This window comes from Amblyomma maculatum, chromosome 1, assembly GCF_055883805.1.
Source record: "Amblyomma maculatum isolate TAMU_Amacu chromosome 1, ASM5588380v1, whole genome shotgun sequence".
Lineage (NCBI taxonomy): Eukaryota > Metazoa > Arthropoda > Arachnida > Ixodida > Ixodidae > Amblyomma > Amblyomma maculatum.
In genome coordinates, this window is record NC_139344.1 from 205,881,511 (window position 1) to 205,899,359 (window position 17,849).

The window sequence follows — 17,849 nt, forward strand, 5'->3', positions numbered from 1 at the left end:
AGTTTAGTCTTCATGCATTCAGTTTGCGACATCATGTGGGCCTGTCCTACGACTTGCAGTGCGCTGAAGTCTCTACTTTGGGGCTAAGCACTTTTTATCGAGATCAGGGCTTTACTGACAGCATTCTGAAGGGGCCATCAGAAGCATGTTAAGGTGATCATGCTGTGGCACGCCATTGGCGTATTGTTCCTACAATGCATAGTAGCTGCGAGGGGCATGTATTGTCATGAAAGTGCAGAAATCTACTAGTGGCATGGTGCACAACGTGACTTGCGGAATGCGCACTGGTTGTAGGCCTATGGCTGAGACAGATTTATCTGGAAAAGTGGGGAGGAGAAATCGGGCCCGCCCACCCTCTCTAGATGAAAACTACAGTAGCATCTCATCAATTGGGTTAATTGGAACTCTGAGCATAGCCGTGGCCATTGTCCGTGTAAGTCAATGGTGTCTGGCGCTTTAGTTAATGTAAACGTGGGATTACGTAGCTGAGCAACAGGTCCCCCAGGGGTCCAGTTACGCGAGTCTCTGGAGCTGTTTAGGTGAAGGATCTGGTGGGCAGTCTCAGAATTTGTGATTGCTCTGCCACCACATTTGCTGCACTCCGAGCTGTGTCTGTCTGGATATACATGGCTAAGTACTACTAGGTTAGAAAGGGTTTTAATTTAGAGCTGTCTTCATTCTGCCTGTTGCTTCATGGCGAGGTCTTTTGTGAGGAGTTTGTATTCAAGTCTGTACTGTTATGTCATGGTGGGTGTCTAGGGCTTCCATGGTCACACCTGCATTTGAGTCTGTGTCCACAGCTCGTCTGATACATCCTCGAGCTGTAATGTGCGCTGCCTCGTTCCCTATATTTGACGAGTGAGCTTGTACCTAAACCAATTCCACGTTTGTCCCTCTGTCTGAGGCTGGCCTCGAGTGCCTTTGATAGCTCAGCGAGGGCCAGGTTGAAGAGGAACAGCATAACTACCAAACCTTACAATGTCCCCCAGGTTCCCATTTGTATGGGATTTGAGATCATTCTGCCTGTCAATATTTCCACTGTTCAAGATCGGGTTAAGTTGCAACAAATTGTTTGTGCAATATGTTGTCAAATGCCTTGTAGGTCTACACTTAGTATGGCTCTTGTGCTTTTGCTCTTGGGTATTACCTCCTCGCTAAATTGTAGCATCCTTCATGGATAGGTTGGCTCTGAACTTGATAGTAGAGAGTGGTAGACTGTCACTGAGTGCCTTCACCAACTTCTCATCTAAGTTTCTTAACATTTTGTCAATCACTTTGTCTGGTCCTATGCTGGTTCTGAGTTGGCTCATCGCATACCGTATCTCCGCCTCGCGGAATTTCTCATCTAGTTCCGGGTTCAGCTCATTTGTGTATTTGGGAAGGGCGTGGAGATTTTTTTTTTCTTCTCGGTGTTACCTTTGTGTCCATGCGTAATTTGTGAGAGTTTGTTTCGCTGAGCCATTCTTGCTTGCGTTGGATCAAGCGTCGAGCAGTAGCCGCGTGCTCTTCATGCCCAGATGTGCGCTTATGTCGTCACACACCTGCCCCCCACTCCCATTGCTGTTTCTCTAGCTAAGACACATGTGCTTTGATATTCCTTCTTGGCTGCGAAATTCTTTTCCTGAGGTTTCGGTTATGTTTCAGCATTTCCCACCTAGTTTCGAGACTTAGGTGGGCTTGCCACATGTGTCATAGCTTCGGTTTCCTCGGTGCTGGCCTTAATGGGCTTTGTCCCAGTCTGTTAGGTGTTTGAATGGGGGGGTGCATGGGGCCATCCGCTCTAAAGTCGATGGGCTTTGTCCCAGTCTGTTAGGTGTTTGAATGGGGGGGTGCATGGGGCCATCCGCTCTAAAGTCGCTTCCACTATGTAGTGGGCGCTACCTAGAGTGATCCCCGTGTTTACCCATGTGTCCAAAGTAATGTTCCTGCTCAGCACAGTGCTGACTCTGTTGCCTACTTTGGTGGGTGTTTTTGTTTCAATTTGGATCGTAAAGCCTTTGTCTTGGATGGTTTGCCATTGTGTTATCCCTTTGGATTGCACTTTTCTGTATCCCCAAGCTGTGGGGTGTTCTGCCTCTATAATTAGTTCCACTTTTAGCTGTCCTTGCGGCTTTGTGGTTAATGTCTGATGCTGCTTTGGATCTGTCTTTGGGGGAGTTGTATAGGTTAAAAATGACAACTTTGATGTCTCCCTTACGCGGCAGAATTTCTTAAAATATTTGAGTCTCCTTTGTGTTCTCAATCTGTATTCGGGGATAGTTGAGGATTGGCATACAAGATAATTCGGTCGCTTCTTTTTCTTTTTCCCCTTGTATTACTATGAATTGCCAAGATTTTGCCTCTCAACGATTTTGGAAAAATATCATGCAACTGCCCTTAATGCATTGCATAGAAGATGCAAAGCAATTTGTCTTATCATTACAGGTGGATGCCTCGCGTCGGACAACCTTGGAAAAGCTACCCCAGGTGCTTATTCTTCATTTAAAGCGTTTTGTCTATGACAAGAATGGTGGCTGCAAGAAGCTGATGAATGCCATACAGATACCGCATCAGCTCCAGCTTGACCGCAGTAAGCATTCTGAGAAACTTAAAAGCCTATTGCCAGTTTTATTAATCACTTGGGCCTTTATTGACTTATTTGTTTGCTTTCAGAGTTGGTGTCATCAGGTGAGAGAGTGTCCAGCAAGCAGCGGTGCTACAAACTCTTTGCAGGTATGTTTAAGGGGAGACCCTGCATTTTGGCACTTTTTATTGTACATGAATGAAAATAGCACACATAATGTGTTTTTGTGTGCTCAACACAAATATGCAGTCTATTTTTACCTATCACGTGTCAATTTTGAAATATTCATCAATTTGTGACTAATCATTGTGACCAAGTTTTTAATAACTAAACAAAAATTCTTAGAATTTGATAAAATTTGATGTCCATGTGTTGAGCCAGGCCATATCATTATTTTAATTTTTGCGTTCCTGGTGTAAAAGTTGCTTGTCAGATAACCTATTACAGTGAAAAATTTCGATTCTTAATCCTTATAGTTTAAAAATATTTTAGAGGAAATTTCAAATTGTTTAGATGTTATTGCAATAATTGCAATAATTTGCAATAATTATTCATATGTGAGCGCTACATCTAGAGATATCATGGGGTTAAACAAACTTTATCAATTTTTATTATACATGGATGAAAACAGCACACCTAATGTGTTTTTGTGTGCTGAACACAAATATGCAATATGCAGAACAATATGTGCAGTAGTTAAAAACCCCGTTTTCAGAAAACTTTGAAATAAATTTCAAAACAAGCTCTGAGTTTACTTATTGTAATTCAATGGAAAACCTCCACGCACATAACCACAGCCAACCTCTTTCCCTTTCTTTTCAATCACTAATCATTGTGACCAAGTTTTTAATAACTGAACAAAAATTGTTAGAATTTGATTAAATTTGATGTCCATGTGTTGAGCCAGGCCATATCATTATTTTAATTTTTGCGTTGTTGGTATAAAAGTTTCATGGTCACACCTGCATTTGAGTCTGTGTCCACAGCTCGTCTGATACATCCTTGAGCTGTAATGTGCGCTGCCTCGTTCCCTAGATTTGACGAGTGAGCTTGTACCTAAGCCATTTCAATACCTAAACCAAATCCTTATAGTTTAATTATATTTTTAAGAAGAAATTTCAAATTGTTTAGATGTTATTGCACAGAGCAAATTGCAATAATTATTCATATGTGAGCGCTACATCTAGAGATATCATGGGGTTAAACTAACTTTATCAATTTTTATTATACATGGATGAAAACAGCACACCTAATGTGTTTTTGTGTGCTGAACACAAATATGCAATATGCAGAACAATATGTGCAGTAGTTAAAAATCCCGTTTTCAGAAAACTTTGAAATAAAAAGCGGCTCGTTCACAACTGGGAGGCTTAGCGTGGTGAACAGCATTTCGCTTCCTGTGCATGTGACACTGCATTTTTCACAGTTACCTCCAATCGCTTGTGGTTCATATTAAACTTACTTGTGAACAAATATTTATTATACTCTACGCTACCCTAGCTTTCAATAATTTTGTTAGTATTAAGTCCAGTGCGAGATGCATTATAAACCTCCCACGCGTATGACACAGCAGGAGTGGTGTTATAGGCGTGGCACCTTTCAAAAAGTTGTTAGTAGCAAGATTCATTATACTACCTCCCGTGTGCTTTCATCATTCCCATGTTCACCTAGATGTGGTAGTAAAACACCACGGCAGCTGGTTTTGGAGCAGCTATAGAACAGTATTGTGTTTTGGAGCGTAGATAGCTCAAATTAACTACCACGAAGCATTGGGAAACTTTTCTAGCTGCAAAAGCTACACAACTTGTTCTAATGCTTTTGCTATGAAAACAAGCAGATACTTTACCATTTGAGCTGCTTTGTCATACTTGAAGCATTATGGGGTGGCACACCAAAGGTGCCAATCTCTAGAAACCTTTTCAAGGTTGTTGGAAAGCCATGCAGGGCTTATCGCCAAAATGTTGAAACTGAAACCGCAGCATTTTTCAAGCAAAAACATGCTGATCACTTGGCAGGAGGCTGTGCAGTAAAGCTGAAGGATGAAAAAGCTACCTTTCAGTGCCATCTGTCTTCCCTGCAGGCACTACTGAGCAATGTTTAAGAATATCAGCGCAGGTGTAGGTTCATAAAGGATGTGCACACGATAAAGAGCGGAAATGTGGGCCCATTGATGTGAACTCCGAACTAATGGCACTGCTTGAGCGCATCAAAGTGGTGAACTCCACGTGTGATTCTATCAAGTTAAAATAGGCAAACACTTTGATAAAACTTGATGTTCAGATATCAAATGCATAAGTGAGCATTCCATTTGCTACAGGTCTGTTCCGAATTGTTGCATAAGTGAGCATGGTTCTTTCCGACCAAAAAATCGCGAAAAAATCACTTTTTAGAAAATGTGATTTGCGAAATCAGTAGCTCTTTATCTACCTATCTGCTAAGTTTTTCATCTCTAGGGTCGGTATTTTAGTCACAATGCCAATTTATATAATCGATGTCGCCCAAATTTGGGCCGAAAACGACCCTCAAAACAACCATTATCCGCGAGGCGTAGCTCCCATTCTGTGCGCGGCACCGTAGCCATCTTGGTCTCATTCGAAAGAGCCGCCTTTCGTCTTCAAATTGCCGCCTCTGCTGTTTACATTTGCCCATTGGTTGCATAAAAAATAGCAAAAAAGAAAACGTGGCATTTGCAATCCCATTGGCTTTCGGGGTGCACGTGACGATAAGGTGTCACCGCATTGGTGGAGCTGGCTGACGGCGCCTGCTCGGCGCGCCCGAGCCGCGGGGAGACGGCGGAGACGTGACGCCGGCCGCGCTTGGTTCCGAACCGCGAGGTGCGTTCACGGCAAGGATTTGTGAAAAAAGTGAAAAAAATAGTTGATTAATCATCTCAAGTGACGTCCTGCCCCGGCTGTGAGCGCTCAGGCCGACGAAAGTCGTGCGCCGAACGATCGTGTGTACGAGCCTGAAGTAGGCCTAGCGCGTTCCCCAGCACGGAAGACTGCTACTGCCAGCGGTCGCACCCGCCGCGACGGTGATATCGCAGGCCGCAGATGAGCAGAAAGATAAGCTCAAAACAGAAAAAGCTTGGACTCGCGCCAACTCCAGCAACGAAGCGGTAGACGGATTGTTTTCGTGACGATGACGGCAGCGCGGCGAACAGTCCGCTTGGCGAGGCGGAGTTCACGATCGTCAGATAACAGTTTGCCGAGATTGGCGAAGCGTAAAACACGGCGGCGGTATTGCCATTTAAAAAAGTGACCGGGGATAAGAAATCGCCGTCAAACTTATCCTCCAATGCGTAAACTGCGGGACATGTCGCCTTCGTAGAGCTCGCCGCACGTGTGCGCCGATCGGACCTCGTTCATAGTCCTTAGTGAATGCACTTGCTTCCAGTGCAATGCAGAGCACTGGGAAGCAGCAAACAGCTCTAAATTACATTTCTTTTCCGCAATAAATGTTCCTCATCGCAGTCTTGATGCGAGGACGTAGCAAAACGACGTACGTAAGAAAAAAAAAAAAAGTAGCTGCCTGCGTGTGACTCGCGCAGTCGAAAAAGTGACGATTGAATGTGCTGCAACTGCAAATTAAAATGAAAGAGGCGACACTTGGACGTTGGAAAGCAAAAAGACTACATTCCTGGAGGTTTCTAGCCATTTTAAAAAGTAAATATGTGCATTGCACCAGTGAATGTCTGTTAAATAATCCCCTGTTTCTTTTTTGCTCTTTTCTCAAAACATGCATTGTCGACCACTTGCAGTTTTGCGGTCTTAATATCTCGGCACCTATTGCAGATAGAGTAATAATTCCTTTTTCAGCATGAAGCCAAATATGTGGAGCACACAATGTTGCAAGTAGATTTTTCAATTTCTTGTTCAGAATTTTTAAAATGGCTTTTTTTTTTTTTTTGTGACCATTATATGCTATATTTTGAACTTTGTTATTCAATAAAACAAGAAATAATTGCTTAATCAAAAAACTGCTTGCAACATTGTGTTCCTCATTCTTTCTAGTGTCCAGCAATGTGTTCATCTGAAGTTTTTCTTCTGTGGTCATTTTGTAATTGTTCTTGTAAGAATTAGACTAATTGGTGTAATTATCTCATGAAATAATTGGATCACAAAGAAATGATTGCAGTTTTGGAATCTGCACAAAAAACTACACAAACCCACCAAGTTGCATCAATTTTGATTGGTAAATAAGGAAAATAGTTTTAAGACCAGTGTCCCCCCTTACGGGGGGACATGGGTTCTCGAACTATTTCTGTTTTTTGGCAAATTGTAATACAAATTCACAGCCTTACTGAATTTTTCATGCCGATTTCAAATATGCAATCCTTTTTCCTGTAGCCCAATTAATTTGCAAAATAATTACTAATTAACTTCCATTGTTTAAGGCCTAAATTTTGAAATAATGGGTAGTTGAAAACTTAGGCATGGCTAGGTAGCCAAAAGAGTAAAGAATGAAATGTTGGGAACAGTTTCCTAATACGTTAATTAGCACTCGTATTTCATCCTTATTAATTTCAGTATACAAAGTGTGTGTGTACCAAGTGGGAATAAACTCATCAAAATAATTCATTTTAGCTTTCAAAAACAAAAAAATCTGCTTCCAACATTTCACACAGCATACATTCAGCTTCCCATTGCAAAAAAAAATGTCAGCTCATGTGCTTTGGGTGCCGAGATATCGAGGCCGCAAAACTGCAAGTGGTCGACAATGCATGTTTTGAGAAGAAAAAAAAGCAAAAAAAAAAAGAGGTAAATTTAACAGAAGTTCACTGGTGCTAGAAACCTTCAGTGACGTAGTCTCTTCGCTTTACAGTGCCCAAATGTCGCCTCTTCAGTTTTTATTTGCAGCACGTTCAGTTGTGACTTTTTCGGCTGCGCGAGTCACATGCAGGCAACTTTTTTTTTTTTTTCGCCTACATCGCTTTGTCACGTTCTCGCATCAAGGCCGCAGTGAAGAACATTCATTGCGAAAAAAAAAGTTATTTGGAGCTGTTTGCTGCTTCCCAGTGCTCTGCGCGGCACGGGAGGCAAGCACATTCACTAAAGACTATGAACGCGATCCAGTCGGCGCAAACGCGCGGCAAGCTCTATGACGATGACGTGTCCCCGCAGTTTACGCACTGGAGAATAAGTTTGACAGCGATTTCTTATTCACGATCACCTTTTTTAACGCGAATACCGGCGCTGTATGTTTTACACTTCGCCAGTCTCGGCACACTGTTTACATCTGACGATCGTGAACTCCGCCTCGCCAAGCGACTGTCTGCCGCGCTGCCGCCATCGTTACGAAAACAATCCGACTACCACTTCGTCGCTGGAGTTGCTGCGAGTTCAAGCTTTATCTGTTTTGAGCTTATCTTTCTGCCCATCTGTGGCCTGCGATATCACTGTGTCGTGGCAGGTGCGACCGCTGGCAGTAGCAGCAGTCTTCCGTGCTGAGGAACACGCTAGGCCGTCTTCAGGCTCGTACGCTCGATCGTTCGGTGCGCAACTTTCGTCGACCTGAGCGCACACTGCCAGGGCAGGGTATCACTTGAGATGAGTATTCAACTTTTTTTTTTCTCTCTCTCTCTCTCTCTCTCTCTCTCTCTCTCTCTTTTTCCCAAAATCTTGCCCTGTATGCACCTCGTGGTTCGGAACCAAGTGTGACCGGCGTCACATCTTTGCAGTCTCTCCGAGGCTCCGCCGCGCCGAGCAGACGCCGCCAGCCAGTTCCACCAATGCGTTGACGCTCTGCCATCATGTGCACCCCAAGTGCCAATGGGATTATGAATGCCCCATCTTCTTTTCTGCTATTTTGCTATTTTTTATGCGAGCAATGCGTGAATGGAAACAGCAGAGGCGGCAATTTGAAGACGGAAGGCGGCTCTTTCAAATGAGACCAAGATGGCTTCGGTGCCGTGCACGAAACGGGAGCTACACCTCGCGGAAAATGGTTGTTTCTGTGGCCTTTTTCGGCCCAAATTCGGGCAACCGATTATATAAATTGGCACTGTAAATTGGCACTGTGACTAAAATACTGATCCTAGAGATGAAAAACTTAGCAGATAGGTAGGTAACAAGCTACTTATTTCGAAAATCACATTTTCTAAAAAGTGATTTTTTTCGCGATTTTTTTTATCCGAAAGACCCGTGTCCCCCCTTAAGTCAACCTATTTTTTAAATTGCTTTACTTGTCTTGACCATTTGTCTAGTTTATAGTCAGAAATGCATTGGGGCATTGCATAAAAGGAAAATTGGAGTGCGAATTTCGTATTTCAGGAGTAGACAACTGCAATTATCAAAGGCATTCAACCGTAGAAATATGTTCGAAAACTTGTTTTATTGCTCCAAAGCTGCTCCAAAATGCTTGAGCTTGCTTCTACCCCTGGTTGAATTTAAATAACGGTGCAGATAGTGTCACTAAATATATCTGTACTCACCCAAAGAAGTCTTTTATGAGCATGTCATTCGTACCATCAGAGTCTCCTAATCAGTGTCCACGTTAGGGTCAAGAGGAGCAATATCAGCATCCATAGCTCATCATTATCATCAGCCGGACTATACCCACTGCAAGGCGAAGACGTCTCCCATATTCCTCCAATTTACCGGTCCTGTGCTAGTTGCATCCGCTTGACCCCTGCGAACTTAACCTCATCCGCCATCCTAACTTTCGCCGCCCCCTGCTACGCTGTCTTTTCCTTGGAATCCAGTTTGTTATCCTAAGCGACCATCGGTTATCCTCTCTTCGCACTACATGCCTTGCCCATGCTCATTTCTTCTCGATTTTCACTAGAATGTCATTAACTCGAGTTATTTCTCTGGCCCACTCTGCGGGGTTCCTATCTCTTAACGGTTGTGGCTGATGATGTTGTGGAATAGCTATGAATGCTAAGGACATCCATGGTTATTCCACAGCAACATCAGCCACATCCTCGAGAGCCTCCTACAATCGACAAAACTAAAGGAATAATATAATGTATACCTGGCTCCATCCTGAGGCAACCTACTACAAGAAAGGCATGTAAGCTTCCGCGAAGGTCCCATTGTACGCAGAATACAACACCATTTATTTGCTTCTCAAAGCAAAACAGATCATTGCAACATACCTGCCAACTCTTCTGAATTTTCTGTAAAATGTGCGAATTTTGACCAATCTTGGGATTTTACAAATCTTGCGGGAAATTTTGCGGAAAATGTTTTATTTTCAGGGGAAAAAAAGAACTGCGGACATCTATTAACATCATGGCCTCCGAGATAACACCACACGCACGGAAGGGTAATCTCGGAGGCCATGTTAACACTATTATGGTACCTTTGGCGGCCACGAAAGGGCAACACATATTTGTGATATCATCATCAGCAGCTGCAAACGTTGTAGAGACTTCTATTGTCTACTCGGGGGACCACGAATCCATATCCAAAACTCGATACCGCCTCCGCCAGGCTAGTGGCTGTTCCTTTGTTCACGAGTTTGGACAACTTCGATGTTGGCCTCTGTTTTTGCGTGATCTGCGGCCGCGTCAGACTCAGTGTGACTCTGAAGTTTTAGTAGCAGCGGTTTCGCAGTGTAATGGCGGGCTCAAAGCCGCGACAGTACTTCCCAAGTATTTTTGAAGTCGTACGCGGCAGAATTTCCGTGCTTTGTGTCGTCTAAGAAAGGAGAGAAGTTCAGATTTTGCACCACGTGTGCCTGTGATGTTAACATTTCACATGGTGGCAAGTCCGACATAAGATCCACATCGCTTCGAAAAAGCACCAAGGATACGTGCACGCCGCGGACAGCCAGCCGAGCCTGACCAGTTTTGTTCGCAGTGACAGCGACCTCTGTGTGATTCGTGCAGAATGCCATTTCATGGCGTTTTTAGTTGAACACAAAATACCGCTCAGTGTCAGTGATCACGCTGGACCACTTTTCCGGAAAATGTTCCCCAAGTGCGAGGACGCCAAACGCTACGCCTGTGGACGGACGAAGACAATGGCAATTGTTCGTGAAATGGCCGTGAACGCAGCGATTCCTTTGCTGGATGCCCTAAAAAAAAAAGCAGGTATTTTCGATTGCTGTGTACGGAAATAACAATAGGGATACACAGCTTTACCGTATTGTTGCGACATACTTAGTTAAAGAGACCATTAGAGTTGAAAGCCGCCTCCTTTGCCTCGGTACAATCCAAGGGGAAGCGACGGGTCAGACAATTGGAGATCTGATTCTAGACGAAATGAAGTCCCGAAGTTTGTCTCTTGAAAACCTGTTGTGGCATTGTCTTCGGACAATGCCCATGTCATGATTGGCAAAAAATACAGCGTTTCGACTGTATTGAGGGAGGGCCAACCAGCTTTGATCGGGGTTGGTTTCCCATGCCACCTCATCAGCTTGGCCGCCCAAAAAGGAGCTGCATGTCTTCCTGTAAAGGTTGATGAGGCCTTGGTTGACATTGTTTTTTACTTAGAGAAAAGCTCAAAGCGGAAAGATCGACTGAAAGACTTTCAAAGATTGCACGACGTCGACGTCAGGAAGCTGCTGAAGCATTCGCCGACACGTTGGCTGTCTTTGGGGAAGTGTTTGAAAAGGGTGCTGGACCGGGGGAAACCACTGCTTAGCTTTTTCTTGAATGAAACAAAACAGTGCAATAAGCAGAGCTTGTTTTTGGAGTCTTACCAGATTCCCAAGACTTCTCTACAAATCGCCAAGAACCCTGCGCCGGCCTCAAATACTGCTGCACACCTTCCCAAGGCTGCTGCAGGTGTTGGAAAAAAAAGCAGACTGTGATGGACCTTCACTAAAAAGAAAAGGAGTTCATTCTGCACCACAAGCAAAGAAACAAACTTTAATGCGAGGCATCTGCAGAAGCTAGCCACGTGACCCGTAAAGAGCGCCTATTTCTTTTTTAGTCATCGGAGCTAAGCAGGGCATGCTGTCTTTTTCTCCAAAATGTTATACCTCTTTTTGAGAAGACAAACTGCCTACTGCAGTCACAGGCTCCTCAGATTCATGTGCTCAGGGGCCTCTTGAACCGCCTTCTCGAGGATCTCTTGACTCGATTTGTGCAGCCAGGTGTTCTCAAGGGATGCCATTCATTGCCTGAAGTTGCCTATGGAGCTGTAGAGAATCAAAAAGATGATAAAGACATCGTCATTGGCATGACAACCTCCTCTGTAGTTGAGACGCTGACCTCAAATGAGAAAGAGGAGTTCTTCTCGGCTGTATGTCTCTACTTCACTGCAGCATGTGATTATATTTGCCACAAGTTCCCGCTGGAAGACGTCAGCCTGAAAATGGCTGAAGTTGCCCAAGTGCAGGCTCTAGAAACTGCTTCATTCAGCAGTGTACTTCATTTCATTATGGCGTTTCCTGCTATTCTGCCCCAACAGAGTGGGGAAACAAGAGAAGAAACAATTGATGCACTCGAAGTGAAGTTTGCCAACTGTATTTTGTAATGTTTCTTGCACTTGGCACTGATGATTTAGACCCTCATATTTACAGTATTCATATTTAGATTTAGACCCTCATCAACCAGCACACGTTTTCCAGGATTATGACTACTCATAGAATGGACTAAAGAGTTCCGAACCAATGTATCATGTCGTGTCACCAGTGCCAGAAAAATTCTAGTTGCAAGTTTGGCCAAATGGAGGTGGAAGAAGGCAGAATTATGTTTGTGAGGTTGCTGGCCCTTGTGTCTTGGTGGTGCCACCAGAAAGCTGTAAGTGCTAAACAGGAGCCCAAACCCATTCACAAGCACAGATTGCCAATCACTTGGAGCAGAGCTTGCTGCAAAGATACCAGTGTGGGAAGATCTCTTTCACTTCGTGATCTCGACTTTGATCCACAGGGTGGCAGTCATCACTGTTTACAATAGATGCCAATGCAGAAACTGTGCTATGCTTTAACGCCAGCTGCAAGTATGCAGCTGCGGCAATCCTACAAGCATGTGACATGAATCGGACAGCAATTGGCTCCAGCGGAGCTAAAGAAAAAGACCTGTGCCATAGCACACATCCCGCTATGAGGTGGGCAGCTTCACTTGGCTTTGCTAAAGCAGAAAAAAAAAGAGAAATGGTAACAACGTGCACCCTAGCTATGCTCCTAGTGCATTTTAATGGGTTCATAGGTGGGTTTTTTTAATAGGGGCTTATTGTGTTGTCTGGAGAACTGGAGACACCGACTGGTGGTGCAAGGAGATTGTGTTGCGAAGCACAATATCGGGTCCGACCAAGGCAGCTCGAGCTTCCAGTGTTAGCGGCAGCTGATCAGTGAAGAACCCAGAAGCTGGTGTTGATTCTGAAGACTGCTCGAAAGGGACGAAGACAAAGAAGGAACACGAAAACTACACGACGGGCACCTGTTTGCCTGTCTTACCAAACTAGCCCAAACCAAAGTACTTCTTGAACCCAGAAGCCTTCGTCATCGTGTGTTGGCGCAGTGTCATCTTCTTTACACTGTTAATAACTATACTCTGAGACTTCCATGCATTCGCAATTCCTCAATATTAACGGTGTTGTAACTTTGGAAGACATCTTTGGCCCTGATCTTGCTACTACTACTACCGCTGTGTGTGTGTGTGTGTGTGTGTGTGTGTGTGTGTGTGTGTGTGTGTGTGTGTGTGTGTGTGTGTGTGTGTGTGTGTGTGTGTGTGTGTGTGTGTGTGTGCGTGCGTGCGCGCACATACATACATACAATAGCAGAACACAGTTTCTGGGGAAAGTGTGACAGATACTGCGCCTTTCCATTCCTGTACACCAGCTATAATTATATGTAGCACTGCAACGAACGCCGATAAGAGGCAAATGATAGGAAAGGAAGTGTAGGCTTTCGCAATTCTCCTCGAGACATCCAAGAGACTCTCTAATCTTTTCAATAGATTATACACTTCTGTGCTATTACCACTATTATATATTTAAAATCAGCATGCCAAAATATGAAGGATGCAAGGTTCACTGATATTCATCCGTAAATTTTACAGAGAGAGAGAGGTGCCCCTTTAACGAGTGATAGATTGACATGCTTCTATAACAATTGCTTTACAGCATACAAACACATCACTGACTGACAAGCATGGAACGCACACAAATAGATAAGCTTGTTCATGTTGTGTAACTAATTAAGTCGCCCATAGCATACTCTAATGAATTCTTTCACCTGTGGTCATATCCATTTAATTGCAGTACTGAGCCACAGTGGAGAGCGCACCGACAAGGGACACTATGTGACTGATGCCTACCACCCTGCGGGGCATATGTGGCTGCGCTGTGATGATGACAATGTGACACCAATTGCCCAAGGGGAGCTGCTGCGATTTGAGAACTCATCTCTTGTGCCCTACCTTCTCTTCTATCGACGTGCGGACACTGACCATCAGCCTAGATAAGCAAGAAGCCGGGTTGAGAAAACTTTCGAGGTGGACTGGGCAGTGTGGCAGTGGCCTTTTGTGCATACTACTAAACCTTGCCTTGCTTTGTTTGGTTGTTCATCTTTCCCTGCTCTCCTTTTTTCTTGAAAGAATGGTTTGTTGAGCACTGTAGGCAGCATTTCATACAACTTGCTCATTGTTGTGCGTGTGTTTTTGATCTTAGTTTGCTGCCCCTTGTGCTTTCCTTCTGCAAAGGATGTGTTACTGTGGATTTGTGTATTTGTTGTGCTTGCACAGCTATTTATTAAGGGCTTTTTCTTCTTGTGCTCATCACTTCAGTGGAGTGCATTTCATTTTGCTTTGGGTTCTGGGGGAGGAAGGGTCAGTTCTGGATCTCTTCCTCCCCCAGCAAGGATGTGTCTGCTAGCAACCATCCCGTTGCTTGGAAGTTGTGCGCATGTGTATATAAAGAATGTTATGCAAGGGCTTCAGGCCAGAACTTAGTGCTATACTTCCAGCTGCATAATGCAGACTCTTAAGGTTTTTATGGTTGATGTGCTTTCCATGGCATGGGTATACCATGGGAGGGAAAGACCACATAAGTGCCTCATGTTTCATAGTCCTGCATGATCATGGTACTTTACTCATGCAAGCAGTCTGAAAGGTAGGCTCTTTTTTTCCCCTCCATCTTGGACATAATACAGCAGCTCACTGTCTGATATGTACCATCACAATACTTCAGCTGTGTGCCCATTCCTTCCATCTCGTGGTGCACACCATTTTTCTGAAGGTGTGAGTGGAGTGAGTTAACTTTTTAATTGTTATTGCCTTGTTTACTCCTGTGGTCTTTCTTTTCGAAACTGTTTAACAGTCTGATTGTGCAACTGAAGTAAATTTCACTTTGCTGTTTGGCGGTCTGTTCCTTGAAAATAAAAGATATATGTATATTGTTAAAGTTTCTCTAGCATCGTTATATATATATGTAATACCTATGGTGTCCTGAGCAATAGCAGCCAAACTTTAAAAAGGTTTCACTTTGCATGATGACTGTCTAAAGGCCTTTTACCTCTTCAGTGAGATTTCACGATGCATGTTTGTGTTCATGAAAATGGGTTTACTTTGATGCATATAATTCAGATCTCATTTGAATATCAAGTTTGCAAAAAGGCTTTCAGCTTAGTCCTTCATTCTTATTAAAAAGGCAGTCCAGGATAAGCGCAAAATGCAGAGTGTAGTCTAATGCTATGGCTATTTCTATCCAGTGACAGTGGTGTGAGCATCCTAATATGGGCCAAGTTCACCATGATTAGTCCACTTACATAGTTTTTATTCTGCGTAGAAATACTTCAGTATATGGTTACAAGTTGACATTTTTTGGGTGCATTTGTTTTGTACCATGTCTTATGCTTCTCTTGACAGAAAATGTATCATAAAAGTTGTGCAAAGTAGGCCTGTTTGTTTGAAGTTGGTGCATGTTGCGTGATGTTCTTGACACCAAAAGCAATGCATAAACAACAGTGCTCACATCATAACTGAGAGTGAGGGTTGTATGTTGTATTGTTTTAGTTGCCATTGAATGAAAGTGACTTATTGCACAGTGAGCCGCAGTTAATGTTTTCTTCTTCAGCTTTTTTACCTTTCTTTCTCACGCTGATCACTGAAGTCAGGAACAGTGCCTTGCTACATAGAGCTAGTCAGTTTGCATTAGCTTTGCTGAGACTGGTTTGGTTGGCTGAGGATTTTCCTTCTAGGCAAGCATATTGCGTTTCCAATAATTTTTTTTATAATTGTAAATACAGTCAGATAATGCAAGCGACGTCTTTCCCTCCTCTATATTGTAAAGTTATGTAGGTTGTTCAAATTTTGCATTGTGTGCAAAGTTACGTTCTTTAAACCTAAGTTAATTGAAGAATGTTTGGCTGGGTGCAAGCTGTGTAGGACAGAAACCTGCTGTTGGCAAGTTTAATACACAATACACCAGAGTACCTCGGGAAAGAGGGCTATATTTCTTATACTCTGTAAATAGTAGTTTCTCTTTAAGGATGGAAAGTGGTGGCAGAGTTTTAGGCTTTAGACTTGCTGCTTGAAAATCTCCGAGTGCAGAGGGTTGTTTTATCTTTATCCAAATTGTGTGATTTGCAGTGTCTTTTTTTTTTTTTTTATCGAGGTCTAGAATAAACTTCAGTCAAGTGTGCAGCATTTGCGCATAGAGGAGCTTATATATATATATATATATATATATTTTTTTTTTTTTTTGTATTGGGCTAAATTGTTGAATTGCAACTCATGGTATTTCGAATAAAAATATTGCATAACACTCGTGTTTTCAGTCCTTACACTGCGCGAGGTGTATGACTGGTCTTCTATATTTGCCTTTGGAAATAGCACGATGCATATTTTTGTGTAAATATTTTTGAACTACAGCCAGCCTGCTGTGCTTGTCGTATTTTCCTGTGTATGTCATTGTTTTTCCCTCAGTGTCTATTATCCACAGGTACGACTATGTATGAAATAAATCCGGGCCTCGGCTCAGCAGCCACACCGGGTTCGTGAAAAGATGCCGTGGGGGTGAGGGGAAGGGGAGGGTGGCGTGCCAGCCCTGGCAGCTGTGACCCCCAACCCGCGATGCGAGAAATTGCCACTGCGGCGGGGTTAGGGCCAGGGGGCAGCGTCGCTGCGGGAGACTGGGAGGTAGTGTGGAGGTGGCCGGTGTGCCCTTCTCGCCCATCCTCCCTAGCAGCGCGTGCATAAACTCGCGTGATAATTACGCGCGGCTGTTATAATGGGACAGGGGATTCATGTGCACGGCATTCGCTATATTCGTGGTCTTGTGTGCGGGCGCTGCAAAAAGAAGTGTTATTCAACTCGTGATCCCTGGGGTGCGCCTTTCACCTCTTGTCAGAATTTTTTGCTTGTGCCAGCGAAAACCACGATACACCTGTGGACTTTGTGGAACAAGAAAATGTCGGTATCGATAAAATGTTCGACTTTGTGAAAACATCGGCTCGTACGACTGCGGGGACTACGTCGTGGTGTGCGGCATGGCGGCGTACTACAAGACCGCTATTTCGCGTTGAATTCCCGCACATCAGGGCCTGCTTGTGAAGTGAGCTCTTTAAAATTTTGCGACAGATGAAGAAATTAAAACGTACAAATCCATGAAAGCGTTTTGACAAGCGAGCGAAGCCAAGAGCAACACGTGCGTGAGGGCGCCGATGGCGAGCATGCTGTTTTTAGAGGTAAGATGCCACGTGTCTGCTCTTTTTTTCGCTAGCGCTGTCACCTCTGCCGACTTGTGACGTGCTACAACTGTATCTAGAGTTATCGCTGCACATCGCGTTGTGAACCTAGGTCCCATGGCCGGTTATGTACATTTCAAGCAGAGCATTTGTAAAAAATGCTCGCTGGATGTGCCTTTATGCTGCGAGCGCGTGACAGTATTTGCTCCATATTCTGTCGCCCAAATTAAGCAACTGCATTGTTTTGCTTTACTGCTGGAACAGCGCTCGATCGGCAGTTTGCCGACTACCGCCACTAGAAATTGCGTTTGGCGGCCATTTCAGCTTTGTAATTGGGGCAATTAATGCGCTAATTAAGGTTGAGGGTCGCCGGAGAAGGGGTAGGCAGCGAACGCGATGGTTAGATGGCATCCTCGAGGCACTGCAGATGAAGTTATGTGATGTTAGGAAGATAGAGACCGGAAAGCGTGGCGTGACATGGTCCATAGGGTCTCGAAGAGTGGGACACGACTAAACTGAACTGAATGCGGTCTCCGATATGTGTTCTGTCTCAGTGGCAGCTAACAACGGATTTCATGAGCTGCAAGTCGTGTTGCACGCAATGGGCACCAGGCCACTTTAGCTGTTGAGGCAGAGTGATGGATGTCCCGCTGCAGGATCCATGCGCATAAAGGGCTTAACTACGAAAAGTGGAAGAGAACTTCTT

General features: G+C 44.1%; 1 protein-coding gene across 5 annotated transcripts in view; it reads left to right on the forward strand.

Annotated features, from left to right (window-relative positions):
• The window catches only part of Usp10 (ubiquitin specific protease 10), a 109,896-nt gene extending 93,675 nt beyond the window's left edge, over positions 1-16,221 (forward strand). For all 5 annotated transcript variants that reach the window (XM_084590083.1, XM_084590087.1, XM_084590086.1 and 2 more), the window contains 3 exons: positions 2,425-2,569; positions 2,653-2,712; positions 13,720-16,221. In XM_084590083.1, coding sequence (XP_084446209.1) covers positions 2,425-2,569; positions 2,653-2,712; positions 13,720-13,922 — 408 coding nt within the window. In that variant the 3' untranslated portion in view covers positions 13,923-16,221. The remainder of the gene's footprint in view (positions 1-2,424; positions 2,570-2,652; positions 2,713-13,719) is intronic.
• The last annotated feature ends 1,628 nt before the right edge of the window (positions 16,222-17,849 follow it).